The 17263-nt window shown below is 44.7% G+C and overlaps 1 protein-coding gene across 1 annotated transcript in view; it reads right to left on the bottom strand.

Annotated features, from left to right (window-relative positions):
- Positions 1–16975, bottom strand: part of LOC122556643 (glutamine--fructose-6-phosphate aminotransferase [isomerizing] 2-like) — a 76020-nt gene extending 59045 nt beyond the window's left edge. Inside the window, exon 1 of the mRNA XM_043703609.2 lies at positions 16902–16975. Within this exon, the coding sequence (XP_043559544.2) occupies positions 16902–16908 (7 nt within the window). The 5' untranslated portion in view covers positions 16909–16975. The remainder of the gene's footprint in view (positions 1–16901) is intronic.
- Positions 16976–17263: the final 288 nt, after the last annotated feature.

Consider the following 17263-nt stretch of genomic DNA (forward strand, 5'->3'; position numbering starts at 1 on the left):
GACGTTTACAACAAAGAAAGCTACTATTCCATCCAAATTCATGGTAATTCATCGAACAAGCTCATCACTTTCAATCCATTCTTCTGTCCATTCCCCTAGTTATGTTGTGGCTCGGGGTAGTGTCCCTACCTCTCAGCCAAGAGGTTTAGGTTCAAATATCACTTGCTCTAGAGGTGTGTAATAACATCAATGAACAGGTTGATTTAAATAAAAATCTAAGATAGTCATTTTTCTTTTGACTGAAGATACTGCTGAAGCATTTGCAACAATCTTATGATTAAGATTGGAGTTTTTGTACAGTGTTCTCCTATGGTTAGTTATTAAATAAATTGTCTATCACTATTCATGTTTGGATGTGTTAGGGTCATAGAGATTTGTTCTCATATGTTGGCTGTGGAATCAATGAGCTCCATCAATAGTATTCTAAATTGCTGTTTGGCATGCATGTTTTCCTGTGTTATAGCTTCAAGAAAGTAAGGGTGGCAGATGCTGGAGATCAGAGTTGAGTGTGTGGTGCTGGGAAAGCACAGCAGGTCAGGCAGCATCTGAGGCGCAGGAGAATTAACATTTTGAGCATAAGTCCTTTCCTGCACCACACTCTCGACTGTGTTATAGCTTCACCAGGTTGATACCTAATTTTTAGGAATACTTGGTGCTTTTCCTGGCATGCCATCCTACTCTTCAATAAATCACAGGACTGAAATCCCAGTCCAATGGTAATGGTAGAATGAGGACTTGCTGGGCTCTGAGCTTACAGATTGTGGTTGAATATCATTTTGCTGCTGCCAATGCCACATAGCACTACAAGATGCTCAGTTTTGAATTGCCAGATTTGCGTGAAATCTCCTTCATTTAGCATAGTAATTGTGTCAATCAACACAATGGAGGTTGAGCTCAAATACATAGATGGAAGTTACCCTTGATAATGATACTATGGTGGTTATTGATACTAATAATATCATAGATAGATATAAGTATGACACATAGATTGATGAGGACAAGGTCAAGATCGAGAAGGTCATGTATGTGTGGAACCGCAGGAGGTGGGGAGATACTAAATGAATATTTTGAATCAGTGTTTACCATGGAGAAGAATATAGAAGATAGAGTATAGAGGAAATAAATAGCGACATCTTGAAAAATGCATATAGTACAGAGGTGGTGGTGCTGGAGGCTTAAAAAGCAAAAAGATGGATAAATCCCCGGGACCTGATCAGGTGTACCCTAGAATTCTGTGGGAAGCTATGGAAGTCATTGCTAGACTCCTTCCTGAGATATTTGTATCATTGATAGCCACAGGTGAGGTGCTGGAAGGAGGTTAGCTAATGTGATGCTAAGAAAATGTCAGAGAACTATTGACTGATGAACCTGACATCGGTGATGGGCAAGTTGTTGGAGGGAATCCTGAGGGACAAGATTTACATGTATTTGGAAAGGTAAGGACTGATTAGGGATAGTCAACATGGCTTTGTGCGTGGAAAATCATGTCTTAGTAATTAGACTGAGTTTTTGAAGAAATAACAAAGAGGATTGATGAGGACAGAATGCTAAATGTGACCTATATGGACTTCAGTACAGAGTTCGACAAGGTTTCTCAAGATAGACTGGTTAGTTAGGTTAGATCACATGGAATGCAGGGACAACTAGATATTTGGATGCAGAACTGGCTCGGAGATAGGAGGCATTGGGTAATGGTGGAGGGTTGCTTTTCAGACTAGAGGCCTGTGACCAGTGGTGTGCTACAAGAATCAGTGTTGAGTTCACAGCTTATTGTCATTTATGTAGATGATTTGGATGTCAACCTAGAAGTTATGGTTATTAAGTCTGTAGATGACACCAAACTTGGAGGTGTAGTCGACAGCGAAGAAGGTTACCTCAGAGCACAATGGGATCTTGATCAGATAGGCCAATAGGCCAAAGAATTACAGATGGAGTTTAATTTAGAAAAATGTGAGATGCTGCATTTTGGAAAAGCAAATCAGGGCAGGACTTATACACATAATAGTAAGGTCCTGGAGTGTATTGCTGAACAAAGAGACCTTGGAGTGCAGGTTGATAGTTCCTTGAAAGTAGAGTCACAGGTAGACAGAATAGTGAAGAAAGTGTTTGGTATGCTTTTTTTATTGGTCATGCATGGTGTATTAGAGTTTGGAGGTCATGCTACAGCTGAGCAAGACATCGGTTAGGCCACTTTTGGAATATTGCGTGCAATTCTGGTCTCCCTCCTATTGGAAGGATGTTGTGAAACCTGAAAGGGTTCAGAAAAAATTTACAAGGATGTTACCAGGTTTGGAAGATTTGTGTGAAAGGAAGAGGTTGAATAGGCTGGGGCTATTTTCCCTGGAGTGTTGGAGGCCGAGTGGTGACCTTGTAGAGGTTTACAAAATCATGAAGGGCATAGATAAGGTAAATAAACAAGGTATTTTCCTTTGGGTGGGGGAGTCCAAAACTAGAGGGCACAAGTTCAAGGTGAGAGGGGAAAGATTTTAAAAGGATCATAAGGGCAGCTTTTTCACACTGAAGATGGTATGTGTATGGAATGAGATGCCAGAGGAAGTGGTGGAGGCTAGTACAATAACAACATTTAAAATTCATCTTGATGAGCAAATGAATAGGCAGGGTTTAGAGGGGTATGGGCCAATTGCTTGCAAATGGGACTGGGTTTATTTAGGATATATGGTCGGCATGGATGAGTTGGACTGAAGGGACCGAAGGTTTCCATGCTGTACAGCTCTAGGACTTTGCGACTTTAAGTAGGTTTTTCTCTCATATTTTTCCCTCACCACATGGCTCAGTGGCCGTTAGGCAGCTATGGTCTTTATATCAGCTCAGTAAATAGTAGTTAAACAAGCCACTCTTGGTGATATACACTAAGCTCCCCACCCAGAATATATTCTGTGTCAATGCTTTGGTGCTTCTTCTAATGGCAATTAACATAGAGTACAGATTCATCACCTGGGTAAGGAGAAGGTGGTAGGTGGCAATTTGCAAGAAGTCCCTTCTCCCATCTTTGACCTGATGCCATGAAATATGATGAGGTTTAGAGTCAATGTTTTGGAATTCCAGGCAACTCCATCCCAATTAAGCTATGCTACCACCTCTGGTGTTTGTAACCTGCCAGTGGGCCAGGATATCCCAAGAGATGGTGGTGCCTGGCACATTAAGTGTAAGATATGAGTTTGAGTATTACTATGTCAGTCTGGTCCTTCACTAGTCTGTGACACAGTGCTCCTAATTTTGACACAAGCCACAGATATTAGCAAAGTGGGCTTTGTAAGATTGACAGGGTTGGGTGTGTCATTGATACTTCCGTTACCTGTGTTGATGTTGGATAATTGTCCAGTTTGATTCCTTTTTCTTTTGACTTTGTAGTGGTTTGATGCAGTCACTTGTTCAGTCATTTCAGAGGGCAGCAAAGGGTAGGCCAGGAGGCAAGATCAGATAAGACAGCAGATTTTCTTCATTAGGCACCACAGTTCTTTATCCTTAATCTTTAGATTATTAGTTGAGACTGATAATACAACTTTGCCACAGCACCAAATACAGACATCTTAAATCTTTCAACTTCCCCAAAAGGACTTCCAATCTGCAAAGTACTGCTTCTAAATGACAAGTGTTACCTACATTTTCTCACAAGTTTCAGCCTTGCATTTGCTTGGCAGGTTTTTCTTCCATCAGACATCTCCCTCGTCATTATTGGCAAGTTGTATTCTTAACTGCTTCTGCCTCCCCAGATTTCCTATCTCCTTAGTCAACTGCATTACTTCCTGTACTCAAAAGCAAGTCATGTTTCCAGACTTCAGCATTTAACTGTTCAAACAGAGACAGTCGAAGATGTAGTCAGTTTTACCTAATAATGCCAGTTATGCTGTTATTACAAAAATAAATTCCAACCCCAAGACTCCTGATAATCAAACTTCATATAACAATCTGTATTTTCTGATGGCCAGGCAGTTGTTATTCCAGCAATATGTAGAAATTACACATTGGGGAATCTTCATTGTAACAGACTCTGAAGGCATTTCTCAGGAAATTGAAGATTCCACAGGGAAATTCCTCTGTGCCTGGAACATTCTGAGAATCTGAGAATTCAAAGGGTTCTGTTGATATTCAGTAAATAGTTATGAACTTTAGACGATTAAATACATATTCTGACTTTTCGGGATAACCTATTCAGGGAATCCAAATTTACTTATTACAGCCTGAATGAAATCTCTCCCGGACTCTGACCCAACACCTCAGGACCCACCCTTCATCCCAATGCCTGATCCATTTGAAAATCTCTTCTCCCACTGGCTGACATACTGCCCTGCATTCTGCGCTCCACACTGACTCTCTTCCCTCCCCACTGTGCAGCTGAACCCCACCCCACTTCCCTCTCACCAGACCTGACAACATCCGCACCTGTCGGTCCTGACCTGATTGTTCCCACTGTTGTGGACCTAAGCTGAGCCGACACCTTCCTGCTGGAGTGTGCCAAATGATAGCCTTGACCCCCCATACCTCCTCTGCCAGACCCAAACCCAACCCCTTTCCATAAGAACTGACCCCTGCTGCTGGACTTCACCTGATCAGACACCTGAGCCCCCCAGCAATCCCAAACCACACCCTCCCCATTCCACCCATCCACTCCCCCTTGTCAGACTGGACCTGAAAGCTCTTCTCTTTCTCAGCTATACCCAGTCACCTTGCCCCACCCCTACAGCTGGAATCTAAACTCCCCAGACTAGACATCCACCCTTCCCACTGAACCCAACTTCTCCCACCCCTCTTTACCTAAAAGCTGCATCACTTAGCTGGCCCCCTTGCCACTTTGGCATCATGGCCTCTCCAGGTGGCACCCTATCCCACTGGTGCCCTATCACATTATCTGCTAGGCACCCTACATACTAACACACTATCCCTCTATCCATCTGACACCTCATTATCCCAGTACTTTAACATCACATCTACAATTTGACAGCAGCTGTCAAACTGGCTGTCAGAACCTGCAAATGTCAGAATACAGCAGTTGATTGCTGTGAAAAGGGGGCTTGGTTTATCATCCTCTGATATATCTACACTACAAAAGAGCTATCAAAATAGAAGTACAGTTCTGTATTTCTGGAGGGGCCCTAATCGAAATTTGCTCTCAAGAAATGCAGAGCTTCTTTCTTTCATTAATTAAAAGGAGGGCTGAAGTGGTAATCTGCTGAGATGCAAGTTCTTAATTAGAAGATGTCATTTTTCAGGTTTGTTGTTACAAAGCATCAATCAGACAGTGGAAGTATTCAAGGAGGAACAGCATCATTGTAATAATGTTGAGTTAACACAGCGTGGTGGGCTACTGTGTGCTGTAATTACTTGTTACTTGCTGTACCTGCATGCAAATGTCTGCATGAGAATGTCACTCACCTGAAAATCTGGCCCAATATGTTGGTGTAAAAGATGAAAGAGAAAGATCAACTATGTTGCCTATTCTGCAGGTTTATGATTGATGTGGTTCTATTTCAACCAATTGTTAATATTTTGGTGCATTTTACCTCTTTAATATCTATCCCCATTACACAAACTTAGACAACAAAGTACTTAAGTAAATAAATCTTAGGATCATGTTTATCAACCTAAAATTAATAATTGGTTCAATGTTTTCGTAGAATTTTTGAACTAGCAGGCAGAAAATTACTGGACTTGTGTAGTCTAGTGTAAAATCATCTTGCTGTTGCTCTCATGTAAAATGCTTCATACGCCAAGTGGTTTCAGATCTTTTCTTTAAATTTGAACATTTGGTTTTGATTGCTCACTTGCTATTTTAAATAGGAATAATTTGTTTCTGGTCCAGATAGTTACAAACTGATTATGTGCTGTTCTTTTGTTTAAGAAAGGAAACAGAGATAATCCAGGTTGTAATGATTGAAATGAGGTCGGTCACATAGAGCTCAGAGAATACGAGTTCCTTGATTGGGGCTGTAAACCCGGATCAATCAAGGATCCTTGGCTGACAGATATAAACAGGAGTGTCAGTGATTCCATTCACTCTAGGAGCCAGCTCTGAGCTAGCTTGGTCAGTGTCCTATACTATGCACATGTAAATAAAGGGGGGACTTTGTACGGACTACCAGCCTTTGTAGATTTACTCCACAGGCAATTAGGCTGATGAGCCTGGTGTCAGTGGCAGGGAAGCTGTTGGAGAAGATACTGACAGACAGGATGTAATCACAGTTAGAAGTGAATGAACTTGTTAGTGATAGGCAGTGGGGAGTGGGGAGGCAACCTGGTAGAGGTCTGCAAAACTATGAGACATAGGTAGGGTGGCTATTTAGAGGCTTTTTCCGAGGCTGGAAAAGTCACCTACGAAAGGCCCCAGGTTCAACGTAAGAGGGTGAATGTTTAGGGGAGAAGTGTGTGAACTTTTTTCATAAAGAAGTTGGTGGGTACCTGGAACACACTGGTGGAAGCAGGCACTTTAACAATGTTTAAGACGTATTTTGGTAGACAGATGAATGGGAGGCAAATAGAGGGATAGTGCATGAGCAATGAGTAGCGGGTCTAAGTAAGGATTGGAATCAGCAAAAGCTCGTTCCTAGGCTGTATTGTATCATACATTGTATTGCGTTACATATTTTAAAGTAAAATATAAATTTGTAAAAAATCATAATGAACAAAGATCAAAACCACATGCAGTGTTAATTTTTATGTGTAGTAGTCACCAAAAACAAGGAATAGTGTGAATTTACAACAGTATGTGATCAAAAATACTTACTTGAAGCCACTGTCGTATTGGTCTTACAATACTTCCTTTATTCTTTGACTGACTCATGCTTCATTTTCAACCAAACCCTGATTTTCTCCTGCACATGCAAACCATAAGGCACACCAGCCACTGGAGACCACTTTTCTGAGACAGTTTGTCTTAAAGTGTGCTGCCAAAAGGCTGGGTTAATATTTCCTGAAGTACAGTCAAAACAAGTCATGCATTCAGTGCACTAAATGTTTTCACACTGACACAGAACAAGTTAGACTTTAATAGTAGCATCTTCATATTCCAAAGTTAAATTTATTTCTCTTGCTCAAAAGAATTCTTAGCATTTGATGACAAGTTGCAACTGTCTAAAATTCTCAATTTCACTGGCAATAATACGAGGGTTAGGTATAGACACAAATTGATTATTGCAGAATATAGTATTAGAATCTACCAAAAAGCATATATTACCTTACAGTGACCTCATAATACTTCCAGCAATCAATAACTGATAGTTTTATTCCTCTTAGATGGGGAAAGATACCTAACATTAAGGTAGGAAGGAACACAGAAACTGACTACTTCTTATTCTGTAATATATTCAAATATTTTGATGTCATATATAAAGCATAGGAACTCAAAAAAAATTAACTGAACAGCTTTCATAAAGGTTACAATACTGCAAAGATTTAGAAGATTACCTAGCATATAAAAAAGTAGAAACTAAAATTTTAAAATATAAAAGGTATTTATTAACTTCCTAAAACCTTCAAATGAATCTATACCCATTAATATCAATTGTTAAGAATTGCAAATTCTCTGTCCGTGCAATACAAACAGTATTCAGTTCCAAATCATTTCGGTCTACTTGCACTCAAAAACTTAACAGATGAAAACAAATGTGATTAGCTGTCTATTGGCAGGGTGTTGTCTGGGTGAGTCAAGCTGAAGACATCTCTATTCTCAATGAATATGTTCACTTAAATACATAACGAATGAAAAAATGCATTATTTTTCCAACACCAGCTAACATTTTGCAAAACAGGATATCTCAAAGCATGACGAATAATGTATAATAAATGCAATCTTGACATTAATTATTTATTAGCAGAAAGTGAGGACTGCAGACGCTGGAGATCAGAGCTGAAAAATGTGTTGCTGGAAAAGCGCAGCAGGTCAGGCAGCATCAAAGGAGCAGGATAATCGACGTTTCGGGCATAAGCCCTTCTTCAGGAAATCTGAAGTTCAGATATTTATAAAAGAACAAACTCATTGATAGATGCTAATATAGCAATTGCTCCACGTTCTGTCTGAGCTTTTAGAATGTACAACTGAATAGGTGCCCAAAAAAGTATTAGTGTACTTTTCAAGTGCTGACTGAACTGCTAAAAATCCCATGTTCAGTATTTTAGGTAAGATTTTTAAAAATACTTTGTTTTCAAAAGTTATTACTAATATTGTGGGAGTCAGGAAAGTAAGAGTTCAGAAAAGCTTGATTGACCATCAGCAGATGAAGGAGAAAATGAGGAGTGCAGCTGCTGGAGATCAGAGTCGAAAAGTGTAGCGCTGGAAAAGCACAGCAGGTCAGAGAGCTCCGAGGGGCAGGAGAGTCTACATTTCTACGCCCGAAACATTGGCTCTCCTGCCATTAGTATATGAAGCTCTGCTGGAATATATAATGCATAATGAAGTTGGGAGACATCAGAAACTTAGATGAAGGAAAAGACAGCCAAAAATCCAATTTTTTTTGATGATCTTAAGTTAGGTAGAACAGTTCAGTGCATAGATGGGAGCAGAAAGTTAATGAGGGTAACTGACCGATTAAATGAGTGGACGGAAGTGTGGCAGTTGGAGCTCAATGTAGAATTGTAAGCTTATCTATTTTGAACTTAACCACATAGATTTGTATACTGTTGTAATGTATTACAGAATTCTGGTGCTACATGAATATGTTTATTAAATACATTTGGCATGGAGTCACATAAGGTGTTTGGACAGCAGAAAATTATTTAAATTGTGAGAGACTGCAGAATGTTGTGGTACAGAGAGACCTAGGTGTCCTTGTGCATGAATCACAAGTGGTTTGCACACAAGTACACCAAGTAACAAGCGGTAACAAGCAATTACGGCACTCAGTAGGATTTATACTCAACGCTATTACAATGATGCAGCTCCTCCTTGATTATTTTCACTGTCTGGTTGATGTTCTGTAACCATAAACCTGAAAATGACACCTTCTAATTAAGAACTTTGATCTCACTGAAGAGTTTTCAGGCAATACCATTTCCAAAAGGGTTTGATCCAAAAACCCTGTTCACATTTTGACAACTGTGACAAATTTCAGCATAGCAGCAGAGACAATCCACAATATTCTTAAATAATCAATAATAATCTAAATAGCACAACTGACAAGATACTTTTTAAAAAGTCTGTTAACCTAATCAATGTTAATTAATTCTCTAAAAATTCCAGAATCAGAATCTATGTCCACACCTTTGCCAAAATCAAATCAATTATTCCCTGAGTCATATAACGTTTAGTTGGAATCCATCGATTCATGACTGGGATACATTATTTATGGATAAACAGACTAGGGGGTTGAAAACATTACTTTAATAGCAGTGGTAATTGAATAGGAAAATAATGAGCTTTATTACAAGAGGAGTGGAGTGTAACAGTTGGGACATTTTACTACAAGGCATAGTTGGGACTGTGTCTTGTATACAGATTTGGTCTCCAGACTTAACAAGGGATATACTAGCACTGGATGAAATTCAGAGAAAAATTCACTCACTTGATGTTTAAGTTGTCTTAGAAACAAAGGCTGAGCAGACCGGCTCATACTCATGTGAGTTTAGAAGATTAAGAGGTTGTCTTATTTGAAACATACAGGATCCTGAGGGGACTTGACAGTGTTGGTGGTGAGAGCATGTTTCATGTTGTGGAGGAATCTAGAACTCAGGGACAGTTCAAAATGAGGAGTATCTCATTTTCAGTGGAGATGAGCTGTCATTTCTTTACTCAGGGGATTTTTATCTTTGGAATTCTCCATCCCAAACAGCAGTGGAGGCTAGATCATCATATGTATCAAGATACATTTTTGATTTACAAGGGTATTGTGGGGATTATGCAAGAAAGGGGAGTTAAGGCCATAAAGAGATAAGTCATGATCTTACCACAAAGGTGAGCAGGCTCAAGAAATTGAATGGCCTATTTATGCTCCTATTTATGTTGTAGAACAATAACTTGAGATTTATTTTAAGAAGTATCTTAAAAAGGAAATAAAGCCGGTACAGAAACCAAGAAAGTTAGGGAAGGATATCTAATAGTGATGTGCAAGAGACCAAAGTCAGAGCAATACAGTGGTCTCTGAGGGTTGTAGAGCTGTAGGAGGTGAAGAGGTGAACATGACCAAGGCCTTGGGAAGTAAGCAATTTTACTTTTGAGGTCAAAAGTTTAAAATTCAAACTGGGCTATTGATAAATGAGGCCAGGAAGAATGGTTGAAGGTCAGGTTTCTCGTTGTTAAAGCACAGTTGGGATTGGTTAATTGAAAATTTTAAAACTGAGATTGATAGATTTTTAGGCAAGGAAATGAAAAAATATTGAACCAAGGTGGGTGAATGAAGTTAAGATGCAGATCAATCATGATCCCATCGAATGATAGATCAGATTTGATGGTTTGAAAGGCCTACTCCTGTTTCTGTGCCAGTTATTCTACAGATCCAGCAACCTTGAACTGATTTTATGCTGGTGAATGCTGAAAGATCAATGGTGACGATAAATTACAACAGCAAATTTTGACACACAGGTGGTCAAAAACATGACAACTGCAAGTAAATTATGTGTATAGGACTAATGCACACATAAAATATTATAATTTAAATCTTAAAACTTTGTAGCTCTCAGAGACAATGGTGCAGATATTCCAATGGCTAGATAGCTGTTAGAGCAGTGTAAATTGGAGTTATGCAGAGGGACACAGCCGACTCCATGAGGATTGTCTAGGAATATGAATTTTCTGATGGGCAATTGCCCTGTGTCTAGAACCTCCTAAATCAGTCCCTCAAAGTTGGAGAATCTAGAGGGCTCCACCTCACTTCAGCAAATAGTTGTCCAAGAAAATTTAGAGATTGAAAACCTAAGCTAACTCCTGGGAAACTATTAAACTGACCACATGACTCACCAATTGAACCCTTACAACCCCTCACCCTTGATAACCACCTTCCTGACCAATTGTCCCAACCACCAGAGATCCCAATTCCACATTTGCCCAACATGAGGGGTCACCCAACACAGATGACTAACAACTCTCACAATCTGTCTGAAGAGTTAAAAATGTTGAGTGTAAGTTGGTGTGTGAGTAGAGAAGGTGAGCAGATTATATTTTTGTAGTTTGAGGGAGGGAGGTGATCACTGTTGGTAGGGATGAGGGGTAATCACTGTCAGGGGGGTAAGGGGTGATCAATTTTGGAGATGTTCATTTTCAGGGATAATGGAGGGGTGATCACTGTCAGAGGGTCAGCAGAGAGGGGTGACCACTGTTGGTGGGAGGTGAGGGGTGATCACTATTGGGGGTGAGGGGTGATCATTGTTGGTGGGGATGAGGGCTGATCACTGTCAGGGGATGAGGTATGAACACTGTCAGGGGGGATGACTGACAGGGGTGTGAGGGGTGATCACTATTGGTGGGGATGAGGGGTAATCACTGTCGGGGGCGGGGGTGAGGGTGATCACTATCGGGGGGTGAGAGGTGATCACTGTTGGTAGAGATGAGGGGTAATCACTGTCGGGGGGGGTATGGGGTGATCACTGTTGGTGGGAATGAGAGGTGATTACTGTTCATGAGGATGAGGGGTGATCACTGTTGGAGGGGATGAGGAGTGATCACTGTCAGGTCGATTAGAGCTGATCCCTGTTGGGGATGATCCCTGTCAGGAGGGTGAGGGGTGATCATTGTTGGTGGGGTAAGGGGTGATCACTGTGAGCAGGGGTGGGGGTGATCACTGTCGCGGGAGTGAGGGGTGATCACTGTCGCGGGAGGGGTGATCACTGTGAATGGGGGTGGGGTGAGGTGATCACTGTCGCGGGAGTGAGGGGTGATCACTGTCGCGGGAGTGAGGGGTGATCACTGTGAGCAGGGGTAGGGGTGATCACTGTCGTGGGAGTGAGGGGTGATCACTGTCGCGGGAGTGAGGGGTGATCACTGTGAGCGGGGGTGGGGTGATCACTGTCGCAGGAGTGAGGGGTGATCACTGTCGCGGGAGTGAGGGGTGATCACTGTGAGCAGGGCGGGGGTGATCACTGTCGCGGGAGTGAGGGGTGATCGCGGTGAGCGGGAGTGAGGGCTGATCGCGGTGAGGGGTAATCACTGTGAGCGGGAGTGAGGGGTGATCACTGTCGGGCACTGAAGGGAGATCTGTCAGGGTGGGGGGTGATCATTGTCCAGAGGTTGGGGGTGATCACTGTCAGGAGTGAGAGGTGATCACTGTTGGGGGTGGGGGTGATCATTATCGGGAGGTAAGGGGGGTGATCACTGTTGGGGGTGAGGGGTGATCACTGTCGGGGATATGGGGTGATCACTGTCGGGGATATGGGGTGATCATTGTGAGTGGGGGTGGGGGTGATCACTGTCGGGGGAGTGAAGGACGATCACTGTCGGGGGAGTGAGGGGCGATCACTGTCGGGGGAGTGAGGGGCGATCACTGTCGGGGGAGTGAGGGGCGATCACTGTCGGGGGAGTGAGGGGCGATCACTGTCGGGGGAGTGAGGGGCGATCACTGTCGCGGGAGTGAGGGGCGATCACTGTCGCGGGAGTGAGGGGCGATCACTGTCGCGGGAGTGAGGGGCGATCACTGTCGCGGGAGTGAGGGGCGATCACTGTCGCGGGAGTGAGGGGCGATCACTGTCGCGGGAGTGAGGGGCGATCACTGTCGGGCGGGTGAGGGGCGATCACTGTTGGGCGGGTGAGGGGCGATCACTGTCGGGCGGGTGAGGGGCGATCACTGTCGGGCGGGTGAGGGGCGATCACTGTTGGGGATGGGGTGATCACTGTCGGGCGGGTGAGGGGCGATCACTGTCGGGCGCTGAGGGGAGATCACTGTCGGGGTGGGAGGTGATCACTGTCCAGGGGGGTGGGGGTGATCACTGTCGCGGGAGTGAGGGGTGATCACTGTCGCGGGAGTGAGGGGTGATCACTGTCGCGGGAGTGAGGGGTGATCACTGTGAGTGGGGGTGAGCGGTGATGACTGTCTCGGGAGGGTGAGGGGTGATCATTGTCGGGGGTGAGGGGTAATCACTGTTGGTGGTGGGGGGTGATCACTATCAGGGGGGTGAGAGGTGATCACTGTTGGAGTGGAGGTTGATCACTAAATGGGGGTGAGGGGTGATCACTGTCAAGGGGGTGAGGGGTGATCACATTAGGGGGAGGAAGAGGGATGATTACTGTTGGGGGTGAGAGGTGATCACTATCGGGGGTGAAGGGTGATCACTGTCAGGAACAGTGAGGTATGATCAATATCAGGGATGAGAGGTGATCACTGCTCGGGCGTGATGGGTGATCACTGTTGTGGGGGTGAGGGTGAGTGTCAAGCTCCTGGGAGTGGTCATCAACAACAAACTTTCTTGGAAGCTTCATGTGGACGCACCGGTTACAAAGGCCCAATAACGTCTCTTCTTCCTCAGAAAGCTGAGGAAATTTGCCATTATGGCGAATACCCTTGCCAACTTGTATAGGTGTGCCATCGAGAGCATTCTGACTAGATTTATCACTACCTGGCATGGCAACTGTACCATTCAAGATTGGAGACAGTTACAGAGAGTGGTGAACCCGGTCTGCACAATCACAAAGGCCAACCTCCCATCAAAAGAATCCATCTACCAGTCCCGCTGTCAAGGAAAGGCTGCCAACATTCTTAAAGATCCATCCCACCCTGGCAATGCTTTTCTATAACCTCTACCATCGGGGAGAAGGTACAGAAGCATGAACGCATGCACCAGCCGGTTTCGTAACAGTTTCTACCCGACTGTTGTTAGAATATCGAATGGACTCACAAACCCTTAACATTCGTCTGTACCTGTGTTTTTGTTTTTGCCGCTGTTTACTTATCTGTGCTACTTAACTCTGTGATCTGCCTGTATTGCTAGCAAGACAAAGCTTTTCACTGTGCCTCAGTAAACGTGACAATAAATTCAATTCAATTCAATTCATTGAGGGGTGATCACTGTCAGGGGGGTAAGTGGTGATCACTATGGGGGGAGTGGTGATGACAGGCAGGGGGTGAGGGATCATCACTGTCATGGGGGTGAGAGGTTATCACTGACAGGGTTTGAGGGGTGATCACTGTCAGGGGGGTGAGGGGTGATCACTATCTGTGGGGTGAGGGGTGATCATCATCAGGGGATGAGGGTGATCACTGTCGGGGAGGTTGAAGGGTGATCGAGGAGGGTGAAGGGTGGTCACTGTCAAGAGGGAGTGGGATGGTGATCACTGTCCAGGGGGGTGGGGGTGATCACTGTCGCGGGAGTGAGGGGTGATCACTGTCGCGGGAGTGAGGGGTGATCACTGTCAGGGGGTGAGGGGTGATCACTGTCGGCGGAGGGTGTGGGGTAATCACTTTTGGGGTGGGAGGTGATCACTGTCAAGAGGGAGTGGGGTGGTGATCACTGTCAGGGGGTGAAGGGTGATCACTGATTGGGGGTGGGCGTGATCACTATCGGGGGGTGAGGGGTGATCACTGTCGGGGGAGGGTGTGGGGTAATCACTTTTGGGATGGGAGGTGATCACTGCTGGGGGGAGGGTGAAGTGTGATCACTGTTGGGGGGAAGAAGGGTGATCGCTGTCGGGGAGTGGGGGGTGATCACTGTTGGGGGGAGGGTGTGTGGTGATCACTGTCGGGGGAGGGTGGGGGTGATCACTGTCGGGGGAGGGTGGGTGAGGGGTGATCACTGTCGGGGGGTAGGGGTGATCACTGTCCGGGGAGGGGTGGGGGGCTGGGTGATCACTGTCGGGGGGGTGTGGGGTGATCACTGGCGGGAATGAGAGGTGATCACTGTCTAGGGTGTGTGGGTGATCATTGTCAGGGAGTAGGGGTGATCACTGTTGGGGGGGATGGTGTGGGGTGATCACGGTCGGGGATGAGGGGTGATCACTGTCCGGGGGGCTAGGGTTGATCACTGTCAGGGGGTGGGGATGATCACTATCCAGGGGGGTGGGGGGTGATCACTGTCGGGTTAGGGGGGGGAGGTGGTGGTCACTGTCCGGGGGGTGGGGTGATCACTATCAGGGGGAGGGTGAGGGGTGATCACTGTTGGGGGGTAGGGGTGATCACTGTCGGGGGTGTGTGGGGGGTGATCACTGTCGGAGGGTGAGGAGTGATCGCTGTCGGGTGTGTGAGGGGTGATCATTGTCGAGGCATGGGGGTGATCACTGTCCGGGGGGGGGGGGGGGGGGGGGGTGCTGTGGGGTGATCACTGTTGAGGGGAGATCACTGTCGGGGTGGGGGTGATTATGTCGGGAGGGTGGGGGGTGATCACTGTCGGGGGGTGGGGGGTGATCACTGTTTGGCGTGGGGCGTGATTACTATTGGGGGTGTGTGGGGTGATCACTGTCGGGGGTGATCACTGTCGGGGGGTGAGGGGTGATCACTATTTGGGGTGGGGCGTGATTACTGTTGGGGGGGGGGGGGGTAGCTGGTGATCGTCATGTGGTTGGGGCATGTGTGGAGGATAAGTTTTGCATTCACAAGGAAGTTCCAGCAGTCGGATACTAACAAGATTAAACATGTAGCCTTGGGGCATTGATACTTAACAGAATGCCGCATCTCTTTCCCGTGAAAAAGCGTCTGGCATAGTCTTACTTTGGCTTTGCCTCACTATCCTGCACTATGAGGAAACAACAGAATTTAGGTTCCCTCCGCATTTCTGAAAAAGCCAGGATCGGGAAGTCTTAATGCAAAGAAAGGTTGGTGCTGAGTGGTGGACGGACTGAGACCACCACACCCGGGAATGTTCAGACCAAAATTAAGGGGCATATTAAATGTACAGCAATTCGAGAATGGTGTACGATACCGTACTTTATCCTTCAACCAACATCAAAATAAATATGATCACTAGCCATTTTTCTTCTCTGGAATTGTTTTTTTTGTCTTTTGTGCTTCTTACATAGTAACACCAATTGAAAGGTAGTTTTGAAGCTTTTCAGGGCATGAAAAGTACTTCAATTTAAAATAAAACCTCCCGTTGCTTTAATTCAAACTGGAATTAGGAAACTGGTTAATGATATTATAAGGCAGTAACACAAAGATGTTTGCAGAAACAGAACTATTAATCACGCAGTTAAAACACGTCACAGAAACACCCTACACGAAATCTATTAAAACATCAAATTAAAAACATCGAAAGAATGCGGATACTGTATATCAACAATAGAAATTACTGGAAAAGCTCAGCAGGTCTGAAAGTATCTGTGGAGAGAACAGTTCTGGGAGTTGTCACTCGACCTGAAACGAAAACTCTGATTTCTCTCCACAGATGCTGCCTGACCTGCTGAGCTTTTTCAGCAATTTCTTTTTTTTGTTCCTATTAAAACAGCAGACCGACAGTTTGGCACCAAGTTAAACTATAGTTTGCTAACACTTATTTAGAAAAGTTCTTCAGTTACTTAAAGAGAGTTTGTATACCAGAACTCCATCCACGTCTCTCGGGACCAATTTAACTCCTTCACAAAGCATGTGTTGTAGAAAGGCACGCAACCACTTTACACTCGCTTTACACCCGCGCTCTACTGATTTCAACAAGCTTGGAAATGTTTGCCTCCGATCGAGATGAAGGAGCGAAATCCACATCAGTTTGAATTGTCAGTTCTAAGGAAGAGGTACCAACGTACATTGCGAATCGTCAATTCTAAGGATTAGAACTATTGGGATTAGAAGTATTATCACGACAGACTCTTCAAAGTACGAAAAAATAGCAAAGAGGAATTATAGTCTGACAGGCACCATACTACTTTTTGCTTCAAGTTATCCCCACAAAATATACGAGCATGTACATCTGCTACAAGTGAGGAGTTAAAACAAATCTGAAGTACGACAACACTATTAAGAAAACAAAGAAAGTGAGAGAACACTCAGTCGGCTGTCACTGAAGGATTCATAAAGTCTTAAAAGTGGGTTTTCACTCACCGCACATCTCTCGAGTTTCTAACTAACGCGCAAGATAGTTGGCTTCGGCGAAAGCCTGCGTGACTGAATCCGCGTTTGTCGCACACAGAACACTGATTTACCTGCCTCCTCCCCTTTCGTTTTACCCTCCCCCTACAGCTCGGCATCCTCCCACCCTTGCGGCCATGCCTTCAAACATCACCCAGCCGCCTTCCCAGATTTTCCCGCTGATCAGCGTCCGCCGTCTAGAGCCACCGATCCATGAGGATGGCCTCAACATGATCTTGGGTCATGTCACACTACAGGTGACCCCACTGCACTATACACCCACACACACACAGAAGCACACATACACACGCACTCTTTCACATCACACACTCACG

The sequence above is a fragment of the Chiloscyllium plagiosum genome, unplaced genomic scaffold (assembly GCF_037043375.1).
Source record: "Chiloscyllium plagiosum isolate Xiang-an unplaced genomic scaffold, Cpla_swu_hap1 HiC_scaffold_16, whole genome shotgun sequence".
Classification (NCBI taxonomy): Eukaryota; Metazoa; Chordata; class Chondrichthyes; order Orectolobiformes; family Hemiscylliidae; genus Chiloscyllium; species Chiloscyllium plagiosum.